Source organism: Dermochelys coriacea, chromosome 6 (assembly GCF_009764565.3).
Source record: "Dermochelys coriacea isolate rDerCor1 chromosome 6, rDerCor1.pri.v4, whole genome shotgun sequence".
NCBI classification, from domain to species: Eukaryota; Metazoa; Chordata; order Testudines; family Dermochelyidae; genus Dermochelys; species Dermochelys coriacea.
In genome coordinates, this window is record NC_050073.1 from 4,466,611 (window position 1) to 4,487,319 (window position 20,709).

Here is a 20,709-nt window from a genome sequence, read left to right on the forward strand (position 1 = left end):
CCCTCACCCCCTGCACCCCAACCCTCTGCCCTAGCCCTGAGCCCCCTCCTGCACCCCAAACCCCTCATCCCCAGTCCCAGCTCAGAGCCCTCAGCCCCTGTACCCCAATCCTCTGCCTCAGCCCTGAGCCCCTCATCCCTGGCCTCACCCTAGAACCTGCACCTCCAGCCAAAGCGCTCACCCCCCCACACCCCAACCCTCTGCCCCAGCTCTGAGCCCCCTCCTGCACCCTGAACCCCTCATCCCCAGCCCCACCCTAGAGCCTGCACCCCCAGCCAGAGCCCTCACACCCTGCACCCCAACCCTCTGCCCCAGCCCTGAGCCCCCCCCACTCCAAATCCCTCAGTCCCACCCCATCACATTAATTTTGTTATGTGCATCAAAATGGAGGTGATGTGTCACACATCATCTCCATATTGGTGCACATAACAAAATTCGTTCCACAAATGCTTGGGAAAAATTAGAGGGAACACTGCCACAGACTGTGTATAAAGGGTCCACGAAAGTGACTCTGAAAATAAAGTTTCAGATCCCAGAAAAGGCATTCCGTTTTTACGATCAATCAAAAGCATGTGAATACCCGCACCTACAGGTGAAAACCCTGAAGTTTTGTCATTACCATAGAAGCCAAGAGTTTAGCGCTCTTTCTTATGCTGAGCACATGCAACATTTATAGATGAATTCTGTTCAGTCAGTTTTCAGTCTAAGACTTGGACTGAAAACTAACTGAACAGAATTCAATGATATATACAAACAAACAGCAGATTTCCAAAGGGGACTGCACCTCCATTTGCAATTTTTTAGGGGTCCGCAAATGAAAAAAGGTTGAAAACCATTGGTGCAGGTAATCCACCTCTCCGAGAGGTGGTTGCTAGGTTGATGAACGAATTCTTCCATCGACGTAGCGCTGTCTACATGGGGACTGAGGTCAGCTTCATTGAGTCACTCAGGGTTGTGGATTTTCACACCCTGAGCAACATAGGTGGGTCGATCTAATTTTCTAGTTTAGACCAGCCCTTAGAAATAAAGACACACAGAGCCCTGTGCTTTTTTTTTTTTTTAGTACTGCCCTTCATGTTTACTAGATTCAGTACAGAGGGGATTAGAATCATGATGTAGCACCAAGTTGGGGTGGGGAAAAACAGTATTCTTTCAACACTTCTGTTAGAGGGAAATAGTCCCAAAAACCGCAGCAGGGAATCACAGGAGCACAAGAGTGCGACTACAGCAGCTATGGAAGAAGCTACAAACAATCCACATATTAAAGCAGGAAGTATAGATAAATTACTTGAATGTATTTGTCTTGTTCCTTCCAACAGTACACAGCAAACTAGCGCTGTAAATTTAATCTGGATGTGGTAGTGACCTTTGCATCACACTTTCATGTCGTTAGACAAGCTGTCAGATACTTTTCATAGGCATTTTAGCCATCGGGATTACAATACACAAAGGTTTCAGAGTAGCAGCCGTGTTAGTCTGTATGCACAAAAAGAAAAGGAGTACTTGTGGCACCTTAGAGACTAACAAATTTGTTTGAGCATAAGCTTTCATGAGCTACAGCATCCGATGAAGTGAGCTGTAGCTCACGAAAGCTTATGCTCAAATAAATTTGTTAGTCTCTAAGGTGCCACAAGTACTCCTTTTCTTTTTGTGAATACACAAAGGGGAAATGATCATCATTTTCCCCACTGATCTTGTGCAACGACAACTGACTGATCTTCCCATCACCACCCAAAAAAATTCTGTTGATAGGGCAACAGCATAGGGAAGAACAGAAGAGGCAGAGTGAGCTGCACAAACGCCACCTCACTGGGACAAGCTGTGGGATAATGCTAACATCAAACTCTATATCCAATGCACTTCAGCCCCTAAAAATCAGTGTAGACCCACTGGCTTTTTCAGACTTCTCAGAAGCAACAAAAGGAAGCAGAAAACCATCCCGGTTTTAAAGTGGGCAGCTTTATTCTACATAGACAGTACAGACAACCATAAATGGACCCCACATCTCACATACAACTCTCTGTAAAAGTTTGGTGTCCCAAAAGGCACATCTTCATTGCAATCATAGACTCATGGCTGGCCTGGGTCAGCTGACTTGGGGTCATGGGGTTCGGGCTGCAGGGCTAAAAATGGCACTGGAAATGTTCAAGCTCGGCTGGAGCCCAGGCTCTGAAATCCAGTGAGTGAGGAAGGTCTCGGAGCCAGGCTCCAGCCCGAGCCCAGGCAACTACACTGCAAGTTTTAGCACCACACCCCAAACCCTGCGAGCCTGAGTCAATCGACCCAGGCTCCGAGGCTCGGTGCCGTGGGGTATTTATTGCAGTGTGGATGTAGCCCAAGACACCGGAAGCCTAACTGGGAGTGGAGGTGGCTTCTGCCGAGTTGTTCTGCTGACTGAAGTAGCCGGAGAGCTCTTTGAGTGCTCTGTAGCGATGAGAGATGGAGTTCTTCACTGCCTTGGGCAGCTCGGCATACCTGGGGAGAAGAAAACAGGAATGGCCACAATCCCAACCAAGAGTCTAAACCATGGTAACTGTGTGCTCCTGAGTTCCAGTGGCCTGTTGAGAAGCTGAGACCGCTCCCTTCACCGGCTATTGTAATGACAGGCCTTAGAGATGCCGCTGGTGACAGATCAGATACGTGCATTCTGTAGCTGTTACATTCATTTGCAGAAGTGGTTCTCTTGGCCTGCTTTATACGTGCAGATTAGGGTGCCCTCTGTTGACTCTGGGTTTTACTTCAGCACCAACCTTTTGTCACATAATTTCTACTTGGGACTCAAGCAGTCTCTCTTGCCAAGCTTAACTCACTGAGCCCTTTGTCATCTTATTCAGGGGCAAGGAATTGAGTGCAGCTCGGTTCCCTAAGGAGAGTCAGACCCTGGGCCTGGGTCTCTATTGTCCTGGACTTGTGCAGTCATTTGCCCTAGTGCAATGCCACCTCTGTCCGTTTATTTAACAACACTACTCTAGGCAGGCTGATGCAGCTCACTTAAAGTCAGAGTCAATAAAAACCGTATCTGACTCCTACAACAGTCCACCAACTAGCAGCAGCTACTAGAAACAAGAGCAGAACCGTCCCTGCATCTCTCCAAAGTCTGTGAGGAGTCCTAGGGTGGGAAACAATTCATTAGAAACACGCTGCACACTCAGGTCTTCTGCCCTACAGGTTTGAGACAGTCTGAGCTGTGAGGTTGCGAGCCACATCCCCCATGGTCAAAGCTGTTCAGATGTAGGATTCTGCTTTAAGCCCATCTCAACTTCCCTCTGGCAGAGTTCACTGTAAGTGGGTTCCATTTTATTCATTAACAGAACTTTGGTTTCTTGATTTTCTTAAGTAAAGAATTAAAGGCAAAGAGTCACTTACGTCTGGTCATAACCGTCAGGCTGGAAGCAAGGATCCCAGCCAAAGTCTCTGGGGCCTCTGGGTTCAACAATGCGACCCTGCCAATTCGAGGAGGAAGAAGAAATAAGAGGTTTCTTTCTCAGCACTGCTCTGCCACATTTACATTCCAGATCATTACATGCGGAAAAATGAACCTCTTACATTTTAGACCTCTGCTTTGTGAAACCACCAAAAGCTACAAGATTGTTTAGCATTCCCGCAAAACAAGGCTAAGGTAAACAACTAGGACTTCTTGGTTTAGTGCTCCATCTTCTTACATACATGCCGTAGGCAGAGAGACCTCCTGCACTGCTCTCCACCCTTCCCTGGTGGGCCTGCTCAACATACGCATCTCAGGGTGTTGAAGCTTCAGGACTCCGCCCCCAATAAGAATTCCTGACTGTCTGAAGAATAAACTAGCAAACAGTCATAGGAGCAGGAGAGAGCAACTGCAACAAGATTTAAGGCTGGCTGGAGAAAACTCTGGGCATGGATGGTGGGAGAAGACCAGTCACTTCTGTGCTTCTCAGTACCAGCAAGATGTAGCCATATTGGAGGGAGTTCGGAGAAGAGCAACCACATATCCAAATGAAAACGATAGGGTCTGGAAAGATGGACATCTGAGGAAAGGGTTAACTATGTGCAGCTGAGTGATGGGGCTTGGAGCACCACTACCAGCTCATTGAAACGGTGCAGCCACAGATTCTGCTCCTAGCATTAAAGGGCTTGGACAGCTGAAGAGCCACCAGGCTCAGGAGTGGAGACAAGAGAACTTGGAGGATCATTCAGAACCTTCAACCAACATTTTCAAACTCAGGTGCCCCTCGGCACCACGATGAGTAGCCCGATCTTCAGATAATGCTGAGTATCCACATCTCCCACTGAAGTCTTTGGGAGTTGCAGCGCTCAGCAATCCTGGAAAAATCAGGCCATTTATGTAGGTAACTAAATATGGATGTAGGTGGCCAAGATGAGCCCCTTGCGAATTAGTGCTGTTAATGGACTCACGTTACAAGCCCCCTCACTCCCATCTGCAGAGGCCTTCTTTTGCACAGTGATCTGAATACCTACACAAGTTTGGCCTTTGAACAGCTTCACCGGGTCCTCCGGGCTTCCAGTGCTGAATGCAAAGGTGCAAAGAGCATAAGCAGACTTGTCTTCAAACCCCGCTAACAGCTTGTACAGACCTAAGCAACAGAAGAAGGATTCCATCATCTCCACGTTTCATTCAGCACACGGCACAATTGACAAGAGGCAATCTGCGACGAGCGAGGGGAGGGGGAACCCCAAACAGATAAATGTTTTGTGTCCCCATGGCCGGCCTCCCACAGACTGCATCCACACTCACAAGGGTGAGGGAGTATTATCAGGATTAGGCAGGGAATGGTGTGTCTCACGGGTATTTCAGGAGACTGGTGATCAGGATTCCTGGACTCTACTCATGATTTTTCCACAGAATCCTTGCAAGGCGGCTTAATGAATGTTTTTGAAGTGTTTTGCAATGCCTAGATGAGATGCTACATAACTGCCTAGGATAATGGTTTTATTCATCTGATACTAAAGGTTACATCTCCTGTCACTTGGGGTCAGTCTGTTTCCCATTGTCCATACATGTGACAGCAATATGCAGCAGAGAGGGAGCTCCCAGAGTGTAGTCAGAAGAGCAGGCAAGGAAGGGGAGTTTGGTGGTACTGGAGGGACACGAGGTGGGTGACAGGAAGATCAGAACAGTAAAAGGCACATACAGGGGATGGATGGATTTTGGATAGGTTGGAAAAGAAGTGACAGTATTCAGTAATAGTCTAGACATGAGGAGGGGAAAGGAAAGAGGAGTGACACCAAGGTTGTACTACTATGTTGCCATGCTGAACTGATAACTACAGGGCAATTAGGAAGAGCAGTCATCAGTACCAAGGCAGATATGACTCTGAAGATTGTGGGAGAGGTAGATTTGGGAGTCATCAGCACAGAGATGGCTGCTGAAGCCATCAGAGTAGATGATCTTACTCACTGATAAGGTGGAGATGGAGCAAAGGGAGGGGCTAAGGGCAGAACATGATGGGACACATGGAGACCGTGAGGAATGGGGAGAAATGAGCGGTCCCAGAGATGGCAAAGGAACCAGTCAAGTGCAGAGCCATGAAAGCCCAGAGAGGAAAGGGATTCATTTCACATTATTGCTAGGCTGCACAGGAGCATGCGATTCTGAACAGCAAATCCCATTCAGAGCAGTAATTCAAAGGGAAATACCTTCTGGTTTTAACTTCTCTAGAAACCATTTTCTGAAATGTAAGAAGAGAACACAAGCATCAGGGGCAGGGTTCTTTTCTGCCACCGTCATCAACAATGGAAATATGTCTAGCGCAACATTCTAGGTCGGATTTCTCTCTTCACAGGTTTCCTAGCACTATGAATCCCTGTTGAACTAGCGCTGTTTAATAAACCTTACTCCAGGCTATATATTAACAAACATTATGAAATGCAGACTTAGACTCCAAACCAGCAAGTTACAGATCACCGTGGGTCATACTAAATCAATGGGTCTCCTCCCTGGGCCAGGGGTCAACTTGCACGGAGTTCATTACAGGGTTGGGGCCTATTTCTTAAAGAACTGAGCCTGTGGCTCTTTAGCCCAAGGTTCTACTCCAGTACTTTTGCTATTCAGATTACTTGCCAGTCTGTTGTGCCGTGCCACCTAACACGTATGTTCAATACTTTAGCGAGGAAGCATAGTTTAATGGTTAAAGCAGAGGACCCAGGAGACCTGGGTTCTTTTCCTGAGTTGCTATACAATTTGGGGGAAATCACTTAAGCTCTCCATGCGGTAGCAATCCTCCCTGTAAAATGAGAAGAATACCTACCTCGCAGAGGAGAGTTTGTAAAATACTTGGGAGCTCTTTAAATAAAGAGAACTATAAAAGCGCTAAGTATTCCAGAGGCCAAATGTTCAGAAGCGTAATTCCCACAAATGAGCAGTGAGATGGTAAAAAAAAAAAAAAAAAAAAAATCCTTCTTTTTAAGATTTTTTTTCCTCCTCCCAGAATCACTAAGCCAATTAACTCACATCTGGGGAGTAATCATTTGCCCAGTTTTGTTGTAAGAAATAAAGAAGGTGAATTACAGAAGTACATAATCACATTCCGCCCTTCCATGTTTTCTGCCCTAGTAACCTGAGTAAGCAGAGCAAATTGTGGAGAAATTGCAAAACTAAAAAGCAGTGCCAAGAGCTACGGTAGGACTTTGCTAGAGAAGTTAGGAGTAAGGCTGCGCATCTGTCACAGATTCCGTAACTTTCCGGGAACTCCAGGACTTCCACAGCTGCAGCAGCTGGCCCCAGGGCTGCCTGAGCAGCCGGCCCCAGGGCCGCCGGAAGAGCAGTCAATGTGGCTGGCCCCTGGAGTCACTGGAGCAGCAGCGGTTCTGGGGGCTGTCCCAGAGCAGTGGTCCCAGGGGCCCTCGGAGCAGCGGGTGGGGTCAGCGGTCAGCCCTAACCGCCAGAGCAGGGGTCAGCCATTGACCCCCGGGGCTTCCCTGAAGCAGCAGCCCCTCAGGGCCCCCCCAGAGCCGCTAAGATTTAGTCAGGGGTATTTATAATAAAAGTTAGGGACAGATCACGGCCCGTGAATTTTTGTTTACTCCCTGTGAACTGTCCATGACTTTTACTAAAAATACCCATGACTAAACCTTAGCCTTAGTTACGAGCGATTAAATTTAGAAATCTTGTTACCAGTTGAACTACAGCAGCCTCCAGGGTCCCATTATACAATAAAATAAATCCAGCGATTTGAATTAACAAAACTCTGTAGCTCTTTCTGTACTGAAATGGCAGAATGGACAAAATTCCTCCCCTGATGACTTCAGTGTAGTTACACAAAGGATGAGTTTGATCCAATCCCTTTAAACCATCATTTCAGTTTAAGAGCCCATTCCTGCAAATGATGCCCATGCTGAGTTTGGAGTAAATGTTGCATGGATCAGCCCCCAGGGATTCCTTTGCAGGGCCAGGTACTAGTTGGGATGCAGAAGCAGTAAACAGTAGCTGGGAGTAAATCAGGCTCACTGAGCTGTTCCATCCATCCCATGCACTACGCATGAAGTGCAAAGCAGGGACCAGGTGAGTACAAATCTCTTTCCCATCGCCCTGCTCTTCAGGATGAAGCTGCAGGAGCTAGAACAGCAAACAATAGAAAAGAGAGTTCTGCTCATGGAATTTGGAGACCCCCAGGAATCACATCTCAAAAACCCATAACCCCAGTCAAACCATAGTACAGGAAAGAACTACAAGCATATTCACTCCTACTTACATATATGGTCCTGGGAGGCCCCCCAAAGCATTGAAACACAAACAAGTATCTTCTACTATAACAGGTCCCTGAATCTGCAGAGGGAAGTAAAAAAAAAAAGAAATTTTAGATCTAAGGGGAAGGCACCCTCTCCTAAACTAACATCATGTGAAAAGGCTTCATAAAAACACGGCATCCATTAAAGCTCCTTAAATCAGAAGCTAAGAGAACAAGCCATGAAACCTGTGCTCCGCACCTGCAGTTAAAAGGGGCACTACCAAGGCAGAGATAATAAGCTTTCCTTTGGAAATCTGAGGAGAACTAATCTAAAGTATTCATATGGGTATCGCCCTCACTGGGGGGGCAGTGCTGGAGGAACCTAAATTCCAGGGGGCGACAGGTTGCATTTGCACAGTCTTGGCTTTCATTGGAGCCCAAGGCCTAACTGGCTTCTTGATTGTGAAAAAAATCTGCACCTGGGCTCTTTGGATGACAACCTGCCACTGGCTGGTGGAGAACTACTTCATTACCACCCAAATGATAAGATGGGAACAAAGGCGCTGACTCCATACCCGCAATCAGGGGCGCCAGAACAGCAGGTCCATGCAGCCATAGCCCAATCACTTTTAAAAGAGGGAGGGCAATGTCCTCCCACTTTTTACTGGCCGTAGGACATGTGGAAAGGAGCAAGTGGGGACTGGGTTCTTAGTGGGAAGAGGCAGGGCAAGGGCAGGGCCTTGGGGAAGAGGTGGGGCAAGGGCGGGGCCTCAGGGAAAAGGCAGGGCAGGGCCTTGGGGGAAGAGGCGGTGCAAGGGCGGGGCCTAGGAGAAATGGGTGGTGCCGGTGGCCCCCCACACACACACATTTTTAAGGAGCTTTTGCTGCTCCTGCCCACAATAGGTACAGTAACTCCTGACTTAACATCCCGGTTAACGTTGTTTCATTGTAACGTTGCTGATCAATTAGGGAAAATGCTCATTTAAAGTTGCGTAATGCTCCCTTATAACGTTGTTTGGCAGCCGCCTGCTTTGTCTACTGCTTGCAGGAAGAGCAGCCCGTTGCAGTTAGCTGGTGGGGGCTTGGAACTAGGGTAGTCCGGCAGCCCCCCCATCAGCTCCCTTAAATTCCCTGTGCAGTAGCCACCCAATGCCCAGTTCAGCTGTCCCTCCCCCCACTGCCTTGTGCTGCTCCTGCCCTCTGCCTTGGAGCTGCTCCTGGGAGCCTCCTGCTTCCTGGGGAGGGGGGCTAATGTCAGGGTGTCCCCCTCCCCCCACTCCTGCCCCCCATCTCCACAGAGCGTGGGGGGGACACACAACAGGGATCAGGAAGGAGGGAACTTGCTGACAGCAGCTGCTGTCTCAATTTGCTGATCTACTTAAACAGGCAGTGTACTTAGAGTGGGGTCAGCATACTTAAAGGGGCAATGTGCCTCTCTGTCTCTCTCACACGTGTGTCTCCATCTGTGTCTGCCATGCTGTCTCCCCTCCCTCCATTCATGCTGCCTTGTAGAGTGCGAGGCTGCATTAACAACAATGTGTTAACCCTTGAGGGCTCAGTGGAGTGCTTATTTATCAATTAGCAGTAAGGCATCCCCTGGGAAATATCCCACCCTCTGACTTTACCACCTCAACCAAGCTTCAGAATCATCATTGCTATGTACAGTATTAAACTGTTTGTTTAAAACTTATACTGTGTATGTGTATATTTCCCTGGAACCTAACCCGCCCTATTTACATTCATTCTTATGGGGAAATTGGATTTGCTTAACATTGTTTCACTTAAAGTAGCATTTTTCAGGAACATAACTACAACATTAAGCGAGGAGTTACTGTACCTAGTAACAGCGGCAGCCTCTGTTCTAGGGATGTGAGAGGCCAGAGCTCTGTGGATGGACGCTCTACCCTTTACCATGTCCCTGCTCTACCAGACTGGAAAACAAGAATACTAATCATCTAGGACAGAGCCAGTTGTAAGAATGTTCTGCCAAAGCAACTGAGCAGATCTCACTCTCAGTCCTAGAGATCAGTGGGATCAGGCCAGGGAAGGGCCTTTGCCACGGAAGACCCAGTTTATGAATCTTTCTCATATGGGCTTCCATTGGAATGTCTCTTTATCTATATTCAAATCTTCTACGTCCTTTTTGTTGGCACCTGTTAGTTCATGGCTATTGAATTCCCCACCAACTCTGTGCCAAACGGGTGGGTTGTCATGCGGTGGGTAACAGCTGGGCCATTTAGCCTAAACTCTTCGTTAATCTGTATTCATTTTTTGATTTACACCTGTGGAAGTGGGAAAACCAGAAAAGCACATGACCTGATTTGCTGCTTCCCGACATTTCTGAATGGAGATCTCGTCTGGTTCCCCTTGGTATTCTGGCACTACAACAACAACAGGGGGGATTATTGCGGGGGGAGGTTGGTCAATGGCTGCTGAAATGTTACTGTTTAATGAGCAAGAAACAAAGTCACGGGCTTACAGTCAATTTTTTTTGCGACCAGTCTGTACGGAAACGCATCTCCGAGGATCTGAAGGACCTGTTGGGAACAAGACAGCGGCTTTTCAGCAAGTTCTGCGGGTGTGGGACAGCGCTTAGCCCAGTGTGTGAGTTACAGGGGGGCAGCCCCAGCCACAGGGGCTTTCACCACCTGCCTCAGACCCAGGCGCTATGGAGGGTGGCCAGAAGTTGGCAGCAGGGCAGGCGCTGGGCAGCGCCGGATGGGAGCAGTGTTTGGCCAGGACCAGGGATGGCGAGGGGGGACTCGCTCTAAGGTTCCCACCAGGCTCTGGTTCAGGGGAGCGGGACCCGACGGGGCTCCTCCGGGGACAAGTTCAGCGTCGGGAGCGTCCCCAGGGCAGCGACAGTCCCGGCGGTTGCGGGAGAGAGAGGCCGAGCCACGGCCCGCCCGGCCGTTAACTCTGGAGCCTAATGATGACGGCGTGCGGACCGGCCGGGCAGTGACAGCAGGGGGCGGGGCTAGCTGTGGGGGCGGGAGGAAGCACCGCACGCGGGAGGAGGCCCCGTCCCTCCTCCGGGAGTTGGCGGACACCGGGCTTCACTCCGGTACGGTGGCCCCCTCCGTCCAATCCGCGCAGCTCCCTATCCCCCCCCCCACCCCACCTCCTCTAGCTTCTTGGCGTTGCCGGTCACGAACACCACGTTCCTCCCGGCGGCGGCCGCCATGACAGAGCCACAGCGCCTGCGCGCTGACCTGCCAATCACAGTCTCACCGCCCGGCACCCAGGGCAACGCCCCCAGCCCCGCCCCGCGGGTCCGGCCAATGAGAGGAGAGACCGCTGGGGAGGGGAGGGCCGACAGGAGCCCGGGTACGCATTTCCGGTGACGAAGGCGAGGGATGCTCGGGGACAAAACACTTCCGGTCTCCCAAGCCGCTCCTCGCTGGAGCAGACCGGAAGTGCCTTTCTGCCCCCCCGAGCTCGACGTGCGGGGTCGGGTTGCTCCGGCGACCGATGCCCCGCCGGAGGGGGCGGGGGGCTGCGGAGACCCAGCAGGGCGATGCTGTTGCCCGGGTGTAACGGGGCCTCCCGCGCACGGGCGCGGCTCTGCTGTCCCTGCCGGGGGCTCCCCAGCCAGCCCCGCCCCCAGGAACAGACCCTCTGCCGCCATCGGGGCCGTGGGGTCGCCAGGGGTTTTACCGCCCGGCTGCCCTGCTTCGGGTTACCAGCCTTCCATTGGCCACGCCCCTCCCCCGAGGCCACGCCCCCGAGGCCACGCCCCCCACATTCCTCCTCCCTCGGTGGCTCGTTCTCCGCCACCCTCGCTCACGTTCCCTGGGCTGGGGCAGGGTTTTGGGGTGCGGGAGGGGGTCAGGGCTCTGGGGTGGGGCCGGGGAGGAGGGGTTTTATGGTGCAGGGGGGGCTTGAGGCTGGGCAATTTGCAGTGTGGGAGGGGGCTGCGGCAGGGGGTTGGGGTGCAGGAGGGGGTGAGAGGTTCAGGGTGTGGGAGGGGGCTCTGGGCTGGGGCAGGGGGTTGAAGTGCAGGGGGGTGAGGGCTCTAGGGTGCAGGAGGGGGTATGGGCTCTGGGCTGGGGGTGCAGGCTCTGGGGTGGAGCCAGGGATGAGGGATTTGCGGTGCGGGGGGCTCAGGGCTGAGGTAGGGGATTGGGGCACAGGCTCCCTGCCTGCCCTGGCACCGCGCTGTGCCCAGGAAGCTGCCAGCAGCTCCGGCTCCTAGGCAGGGGCAGGAGGCTCCATGGTGCATACTGCTCTTGCCTGCAGGCACTGCCCCGCCAGCTCCCATTTGCCAGGAATTGGCCAATGGGAGTGCGGAATCCGTGCTCGGAGTGGGGGCAGCGCATGGAGCCCCATGGCCCCCCAGCCGAGGAGCCGGACGTACTGGCAGCTTCCGGGGCACAGCGCGGTGCCCCAGGAGAGGTAGGAACTAGCCTGCCTTAGCACCGCTGACCAGGCTTTTAATGGCCCGGTTGGCAGTGCTGACCGGAGCTGCCAGGGTCCCTTTTTGACCAGGTGTTCCGGCTGAAAACCGGACACATGGTCACCCTAGCTCTACTCCAGTTTGCGGGCTCCCACCAGGGTGGACTCTGCTATTCCCAACTGCACATCCCCCCCACACTTCTGGGCTGCCCCTGGGCTGCTGGGGGGGCTTCGAGACTCAGACCCATGGGAGTCACTTAACACCTCCAGATGAGGAAACAGCTGAGAGCAGGAAGTTCCTGTCTTTATTAAGTTCCCCCCTTACAGCATAGCCTGGCCCTCTCTGGAACTGGGGAAGGCCTTGGGGCTCTATAGCTCATTCTTTCTGTTCCCCAGATACACTGAAAGGAGCACTTCCGTACCACATGCCAAATATTAAATACATGCAGCCCTGCTGTACTAAAACAAAGAAATTAACCAGTTGAAGGGTATAAGTTCCACAGAGCATATGTACACAGCTGTCATTTCTTCCATATTTAATATAGGTCACAGGTTAGGCTGCTAAATGTGGAAGCGAATGTGAGAGTCATCAGAGGCTTTGAGAGAGGATTCAGAATCTGCTTCTGAGCCGGCACCCTGCAAATCCACTTGTAGGGCAAACTCCTCAGCTGCTGAAAACGGAGAGCGTGGGAATTTCAAAACCACTCAGGGCCGGCCTTGTTCTTCACCCATTGAAATGAAAGGTAAACCTCCCCTTGACTTCAAAGGGAGCAACGCAAGCCCAATGCTGGGCTCTTTGGAAAATAATGCCGGGAAGGCTCAATAGCAGAAGTTCTTTTCTATGGACAGATTTTAAGTTGTTTGGCAAATTGCAGAGTGGTTTTATTAAGTATAAATATTCTTATTTTACAGGGAAAGGTGAAATACACAGATGAGGGAATCCAGTTCACTATTCCTTGTCCAGCCGACAATTCTTCACAGCTGGGATTTTGAAAGCTGCCCAACTCCCACTGAAGTTGGGTTCCTATTGAATTTGAGAGCATCATTCCCTTAGGGTCCTTTGAAATCCTGAGCATGCATCATCCCCTCTAACGAACAGAGAGGGTGGGAAAGCTTCAAGTATTTGGTTTGGGGAAATTAGCCCCTTTCAGACACATCCTCTGCAAAGCAGTGTCTGCTTTTAGTGTAACAGGCTTATAGCAGCACAGGACATGAAACAAACACACAACCACACATATTACATGTTACGTTTAGGAGTTTGCAACCAGCACAGCGGTCCCCCTCCCCCGATAGTAACAAAGCAGCTGAGCCATGTTTTCCACCGGCGCTACTTGCACAGTGACTCGAATATCTCCAGGGTCCTTTTGATCTCCCGGATCTGTTTGGCCAGGGCGTGGACCGGCTGCATGGAGCGGTCCAGCTCCTCACAGCGGGCCATCAGGGTGTACATCCCTTTGATACTCATGTCTACGGACTCGCCCAAGCTGTCCACGGCGTCCCGGTAGGTCTGGATGTAGCCCACGCTCAGGGCCGTCATGTTCTGGATGCTGCCGTTCAAGCTCCTCATCATCTGGTCCACTTTGTGGGCCACCTCTTGGGTCAGGCGCTCCAGCTCCGTCAGCACCGCGGGGTCAATGGGGGGGATGTCGGCCGCTTTGCTCCGCCCCAGCCCTGGGAAGGGCTGGCCCAGGGGCTCCGGCTCCTCCAGGCTGCCCCGGGAGCTCATCTTGATTTTCAGCTGCAGGTTGTTGGCCACGAAGTGGGTGAGGTCCCCGTCGTGGCTGACCGTCCCTTCCAGCTCCAGGGCGCTGGAGATGGTGGCGCGGCGCCCTTCCTGCGCCCGGCTGGCCCCGTACGCCTGGCTGATCCCATCCAAGCTGCGGCTGTCCAGCAGCCGCCCTCCGGCCAGCCGGTCCCCGGCGGCAGCCGCCTGCTGCCTCCGCGAGCCTTCCCGGCACGGATCCTCCCGGCTGGCCGCGGCCCCCGGGGCTTGGACGCGCACCTGGGCCATGATGTGCTGTGGCAGGCCCGCGCCCCTCTCCATGCTCCGGCCTGGGGCTTCCCAGCGCGCACGGGCCGGGAGAGCGCGGGAGGGGGACAGCGGGACCGGAGGAGGAGCCTGGGGAGGGGCAGATAGGGAGCGACGCAGGGAGAAAGCCAGCGAGCCAGTCTGCCCACTTCCCTGCTTCCTCTGTGCACCTTTCCCAGAAAGAGGAGCGAGCTGCGGGCAGGGAGATCCCAGAGGCAAAGAGCAAATCACAAGGAGCAACACCGGGACCGGGGGAGGAGAGCAGACAGGAGAGGGTGTGAATGCGATTGAGACGGATGGGACGGGGAGAGACTAGGATGAGGAAAGAGAAGGTAGGAAAAAAAAGAGACAGAAGAGGGGATGGAGGGGGAGAGAAAGGGTCAGGGAAGTGAAGGGCAGATTCATGGATCTTAAGGCAGAGGGAATCTGATCATCTACCTTGACCTCCTTCATAGCATGGGCCAGAGAATCTCACCCAGTTGCCTCTGTATTGAGCCCCATCACTTGTGTTTGCCTAAAGCAGTGGTTCTCAGCCAGGGCTACGCAGAGGTCTTCCGGGGGCGGGGGGGACATCAACTCATCTCGATATTTGCCCAGTTTTACAACAGGCTACACGCCCAAAAAAAAGCACTAGCGAAGTCAGTACAGACTAAAATGTCACACAATGACGTGTATTCTGCTCTATATAGAATACACTGACATGTAAGTACAATATTTATATTCCAATTGATTAATTTTATAATTATATGGTAAAAATGAGAAAGTCCATTATTGTTCAGTACTAGTGTGGCTGCGACACTTCTGTATTCTTATGTCTGATTTTGTAAGCAAGTCGTTTTGAAATGAGGTGTAACGTGGGGGTACACAAGACAAATCCGACTCCTGAAAGGGGTCCAGTCAGCTGGAAAGGTTGAGAGCCACTGGCCTAAAGCATCTCTTCCAGAAAGGCCTCCAGGCTGGATTGGAAGCCGTCCAGTAGACCAGGCCCAGTGTAGGGTGCAGGAACAGGCTCCTATCCCTGTAAACCGTGTGGGAGCACTCACTGTGCTGTATTTCAGAAGCAGTCAGAGCAGCAGGATGTATTTCCCTGGCAGGAGCCGGACAGAGCCTCTGGCATGGTGGGGAGAATGGGATCCTGCTGCAGGGAAGGAGGAAATGGAGGGGGACAGAGCCCTGGCATGGTGGGGAGAATAGAGGATCCTGGTATGGGGAAATAGAGGGCACAGAGAACCCCTCACAGGGGGCACCCTAGTATATGCATAATGGGGGACACACAACCCCTTGTGAGGGGAGGGAAATTGGGGGGTATAGGGGAAGGGAGTATACAGAGGTCCTGGCATTGCAGGGTTTGGGGAGTTGCAGGGAGACCTTGAAATAGAGAGGATGGGAGGAGGGCATCCAGGGAGCTTATGGGGGGATGGAAGGTTACCAGGAGTCCCAGAGCTTGGCCTACACAAGCTGTTAAATGCACGCTCCCCTCTAGCGTATATTTAGAAAACACAGGTTTCAGAGTAGCAACCGTGTTAGTCTGTATTCGCAAAAAGAAAAGGAGTACCGGTGGCACCTTAGAGACTAACAAATTTATTAGAGCATAAGCTTTCGTGAGCTACAGCTCACTTCTCTAATAAATTTGTTAGTCTCTAAGGTGCCACCGGTACTCCTTTTCTTTTTAGAAAACACACTTATTTTGAACCCAGCTGTAATTCCTTCCGATTATTGTTGCGTAAAGAGCCAAAAGACACCACACACACGAGAGAAGACATATTTGAGATCAGGAAGGATTTTTCCCATGGGCCAGACAGACAGAGACCCTGGGGCCGTTTTTTGCCTTTCTCTGCAGCGTGGGCCCTGGTCACTTGCAGGCTTAAACTAGTGTAAATGGTGAATTCCCTCTAACTTGTAAGTCTTTAACTCATGATTCGAGGACTTCAGTAGCTCAGCCAGAGGTTAGGGGTCTATTACGGGAGGGGGGAGGTTCGGTGGCTTGCGACATGCAGGATGATCCCTTCTGGCCTTAAAGTCTATGAGGTGTATTATGGTAGTTCCTAGGGGCCCCAGTCATTGCCCAGGGTCCCACTGTGCTAGGCACTGTACAAACACAAAACAAAAATACATCCCCTCCCCCAAAGGGCGTACAATATGAGTTTAAAGCAAAAGACAGCAGAGGCAGACAGGGCAGTACAAGGAACCAAGGAGCTAATCATGGGTCCCAGGATCAGCAGTGGTCTCAGCGCACCAGCAGTCTAACTGTTGTGGAGGTTTTTTTATAGGCATTGCAGCAAAGGAGTGTTTTGAGGAGGCGTTTGAAGGAGGTGGGGGAAGAGGTAGTTTTGCAGATTTTTTGGGGAGCTCCTCCCAAGCCTGAGGGGCAGCACATGAAAAAGCACAAAGGGGCTTGTTTGCGAATTTCATCAGTAGGCTGAATCATGGGCCAACCAGAGGAGGGCGTCAACCTCTTGGTGCTGAATGAGAGATGATAGGTAGGATGGGGAATAAACATTGCAGTCTCTTGACAGTGAAGACAAGCCACTCATGACTGACACGCTGGAGAAAGGGGAGCCAGTGGAGGGATTCAAAGAGAAGGGTGACATAAGCAAAGCAACTGGCTAGGAGAGCGATCTTTGCAGCAGCATTCTGAATGGAGACAAGCAGGGCAAGATCCCAGCAGCGTTCAGTCCTGAGAGATAGGTGGGGGCTTGGGGAGGGGGGGGTTGGATAGATGGATAAATAAAGGGGTGTGTATGTGGATGGATAAAAAGATGTGTATGGGTCAACAGATAGAGGTGAGTGTGTGGAGACAGGTAGATAGATAGGACTGGAGTCTCCCCTATATTACATATGTTTTGTATGAGTCCATTGGAACTGATGTAACAGCCAAGAAACAGACCCCAATCTGTGCATGTCTCCTTATCATTTTATGCCCTTCTCATTCCACTCATGAAGTGAAATCCATTGATACCAGTGGGAGATCTGCATTCACTGCAGTGAGGCCAGGATGTGACCCAGGGTCTGAAACTTTTCCCCCCACAAGGAAAGCCTGCAGGTGAGGTTCTGGAGCTCAGACCTAGCTCCAGGCCACGGCCCTGGCCTTGGCTGTCTGTTGGAAGAATGGACTGGTTGATCTGTGTGTTTGGCTAAGATTCCTATGTAGGTTGGGTTTTGGTCATGTGAGGCAGTGGATGGGGTTTCCAGCGATGTGGGGTGCTAGGTAACCTCTCCCAGGCCAACTTTGCGTGAACATCCCAGATACAAGTCAATACTGCAAGGATCTGAACTAAAAACAAGGTGTATTAGGAGAAAAGAGGAGAAAGTCCTACTGTAAATCAAACCCCACAGTTGGCAAACCAACCTAAGATAATAGATATGATTTATTGTGGAAGAGTCAACATGGTTTTTGTAAAGGGAAATCATGCCTCACCAATCTATTAGAATTCTTTGAGGTGGGTCAACAAACATGTGAACAAGGGTGATCCAGTGGTTATAGTATACTTAAATTTTCAGAAACCTTTGACAAGATCCCTCACCAAAGGCTCTTAAGCAAAGTAGGCAGTCATGAGATAAAAGGGAAGTTTCCTTTGTGGATCAGTAACTGGTTACAAGATAGGAAGCAAAGGGTAGGAATAGAGAGTCAGTTTTCAGAATGGAGAGAGGTAAATTATGGTCTCCCCCAGGCGTCTGTACTGGGACCAGTGCCGTTCAACATATTCATAAATGATCTGGAAAAAAGGGTAAACAGTGAGGTGGCAACATTTGCAGATGATACAAAATTACTCAAGTAGTTAAGTCCAAAGCAGACTGCAAAGAGTTACAAAGGGACCTCACAAGACTGGGTGACTGGGCAACAAAGTGGCAGATGAAATTCAATGTTGATACATGCAAAGTAGTGAATATTGGAAAACATAATCCAAACTATACATACAAAATGATGGGGATCTAAATTAGCTGTTACCACTCAAGAAAGAGACCATGGAGTCATTGTGGATAGTTCTCTGAAAACATCCACTCAATGTGCAGCGGCAGTCAAAAAAGGTAAGAGAATGTTAGGAACCATTAGCAAAGGGATAGAGAACAAGACAGAAAATATCATACTGCCTCCATATAAATCCATGGTACACCCACATCTTGAATACTGCATGCGGATCTGGTCACCCCATCTCAACAAGATATATTGGAATTCAAAAAGGTACAGAAAAGAGCAACAAAAATTATGAGGGGGTAATGAACAACTTCTGTATGAGGAGAGATTTAAAAGATTGGGACTTTTCAGCTTGGAAAAGAGATGACTAAGGGGGGAAAGGATAAAGGTCTATAAAACCATGAATTGTGTGGAAAAAGTGAATAAAGAAATGTTATTTACTCCTTCCCATAACACAAGAAGTAGGGATCACCAAATGAAATGAACAGGCAGCAGGTTTAAAACAAACAAAAGGAAGTACTTCTTCACACAATGCACAGTCAACCTGTGGAACTCATTGCCAGGGGATGTTGTGAAGGCCAAAACTATAACAGGGTTAAAAAAAGAACTAGGTTTAAGTTATTGGAGGATAGATCCATCAATGGAGAACGCCATGCTCTGAGTGTCCCTAGCCTCTGTTTTCTAGAAGCTGGGAGTGGACAATAGGGGATGGATGACTGCCTGCTCTGTTCATTCCCTTTGAAGAACCTGGCATTTGCCACTGTTGGAAGTCAGGATACTGGGCTAGATGGACCATTGATCTGACCCAGTATGGCCATTCTTAAGTTCTTATATGTGCAGCTGCCTGTCCTTGAGGGGATCTGGGCTAATACAAACTACGAAGTGCGTAAGGAGGTGGGGTGGGGGGAAAGGTAATCCCTAATTAATATAATTTTTTAAAATGCAATTACTGACCTGACATTGTCATGAAAATAAAGGAGGATCAGAATTGTGACATACAGGGGTACAATCCAAATCAGTGAGAGGCTGGGTCGCCTGCTCCCCATGACTAGGGGGGCCTTGCAATGCCTTGCTGCTGTAGTCTCCAACCTGGACTGCTCGCAATCAGCCACCAGCATGCAGGTCACTCGCAGACATGTTTGTGGAACTGAAGCCTGCCAGTCACACCCTGGGTCTCACCAACCTTGGTTATACAGCAGGGTGACCCCAACATAGTCCCAGACTTTCCCTTGGAAATGTATGTTTTTCAGTGCCCAGCCCTCACCTGGACAGTCCAAATATATTGTCTGTTATTCCTTTAAGGGAATAATATACACTAGCCTGTTATCTTAAATAGAGTTATCCAAACACTTTAACTTAAACACACTGGATTAGATAAAACAATAAAACAAGTTTATTAACTACAAAGAGAGAGATTTTAAGTAAATGCAAGCAATGAGACATAAAAGTCAGAAATGGCTGCAAGAAAAGTAAAGATAAATGCTTACTGGTGCCTAACTTCACAAACTATATTAGTTTTAAGCAAAATTTCTGACCACATGAATCCAGAAAGATTACTGGCCAAACTCATCAGGCCGGGACTCCTTCCCGCAAGGCTGTTTTCCTTTGGCTTCTTAGGCGTGATGCCAGAGACAGAGAGGGAGAGAAAAAGGGGTGTCTTGGGGTATTTATCCCTCCTTTTTAAAGTCTCCTGTTCCTCATTGAAAAGCATTTCTGGCTGGGAACTAGGAGACAGCAAAGGGGTTTGTCACTGAGAAGAAAACCTGATGGGCAGGAAGCGAATCCCCCAAATCCTTTCCTGAGGGCAGAGGAGAGGAGGTTCTGTCCCAACAGCCCAGCTGAGCCCTCCGAGAAAGGCTGGAGGAGGGGAGGGATCCTGCTGGGGTCAAGTAGGGCAGGTGGAAGCCAGGAGTGCCACCTGTCATGAGGACAGGGACAAGTTGGGGATGATACTGAGCGAGACGAAACAGAACTGGGGGCCATGCTGCGACTTTGCTGGGACCCCAGCTTTTCCCTTCAGTCCTGGACAATCTCTGAGCTGGAGTCAGTCATTGCTTACCTATGTGGGCACCTCTAGGGATCTCCCTTTCCTCGGTGCCCTGGAAATCTAGGACACTTGGTTCGTCCCCTGGCTCCAGGCTGGAGATCAGGTCAGGTTTAGGAACTAGAACGCCTACTCAGGGAAGAGAAAACAGGGAACATTAGGCTTGTAAGATGTTTGCTGAATACCAGTCATTTGCCCCTCCCACACACACAGGGAGACCCAAGCCTCTTTCACTGGGGGCCAAGCCCAGGGTGAGACCAGTGTGAGTCTCATCATTTCACTGAAGTGACTCCAGATTTACACAAGTGTCAGTAAAAGGGATCTGTCCACCTTCCTTAGGCATCTATTCCTAATGTAAGGACCACGCCAACCCCCATCAAAGCCACTGGCAGTTTGTCCATGGATGGGAATGGAGGTGGGCTCAAGGCCTTAGACTGTCAAAATCACAGGGCATGGGCACCATCCTCTATTTGTCTGTGAAGCCGGTAACATATTTATGCTGCTGTGGAAATAATAATTAAAATAGCCAGCAGAGTCCTAAGAAGTCCTAGGGAAGCAGTGAGGATCAGCACAGCTATTGTGTGAATTTCCATCAGCGTCAACCCCGGCCCTGTTCCCTGCTAGGGGGATGTGGGATCTGAGCAGAGGGGAAATGTTCCCA

General features: G+C 50.4%; 3 protein-coding genes across 9 annotated transcripts in view; all 3 read right to left on the minus strand.

Moving 5' to 3' along the window:
* LOC119856526 (zinc finger protein 572-like) overlaps positions 1 to 20,709 on the minus strand; it is a 568,866-nt gene that overhangs the window by 170,978 nt on the left and 377,179 nt on the right. The window lies entirely within an intron of this gene.
* ITPA (inosine triphosphatase) lies at positions 1,938 to 11,339 on the minus strand. 2 transcript variants are annotated; one of them, XM_043517310.1, is made up of 8 exons: positions 10,786 to 11,339; positions 10,144 to 10,201; positions 9,945 to 10,045; positions 7,689 to 7,762; positions 5,635 to 5,666; positions 4,456 to 4,571; positions 3,367 to 3,443; positions 1,938 to 2,475 (listed from the first exon to the last, which is right to left on the minus strand). In XM_043517310.1, exons 1-8 carry the CDS (start codon positions 11,290 to 11,292, stop codon positions 2,352 to 2,354), a joined length of 1,089 nt encoding a protein of 362 aa, XP_043373245.1. In that variant the 5' UTR covers positions 11,293 to 11,339; the 3' UTR covers positions 1,938 to 2,351. The 2 variants fall into 2 exon arrangements, with proteins under 2 accessions (XP_043373245.1, XP_038260096.1); XM_038404168.2 differs by having other exon boundaries at positions 9,981 to 10,045; positions 10,786 to 11,320.
* On the minus strand, positions 12,285 to 14,589 carry BORCS6 (BLOC-1 related complex subunit 6). Its single transcript, XM_038404204.2, has one exon. It carries the CDS (start codon positions 14,101 to 14,103, stop codon positions 13,387 to 13,389), a length of 717 nt encoding a protein of 238 aa, XP_038260132.1. The 5' UTR covers positions 14,104 to 14,589; the 3' UTR covers positions 12,285 to 13,386.

Coding starts and splice junctions, on each gene's coding strand:
- ITPA (XM_043517310.1), bottom strand. CDS start 11,292: ATGGCGGCAGAGGGTCTGTTCCTGGGGGCGGGGCTGGCTGGGGAGCCC. Junction 10,046..10,143: donor GGTCGCAAAAAAAATTGACT/GTAAGCCCGTGA, acceptor TTGTTGTTGTAG/TGCCAGAATACCAAGGGGAA. Junction 5,667..7,688: donor GGCCTCCCAGGACCATATAT/GTAAGTAGGAGT, acceptor CTTACATTTCAG/AAAATGGTTTCTAGAGAAGT.
- BORCS6 (XM_038404204.2), bottom strand. CDS start 14,103: ATGGAGAGGGGCGCGGGCCTGCCACAGCACATCATGGCCCAGGTGCGC.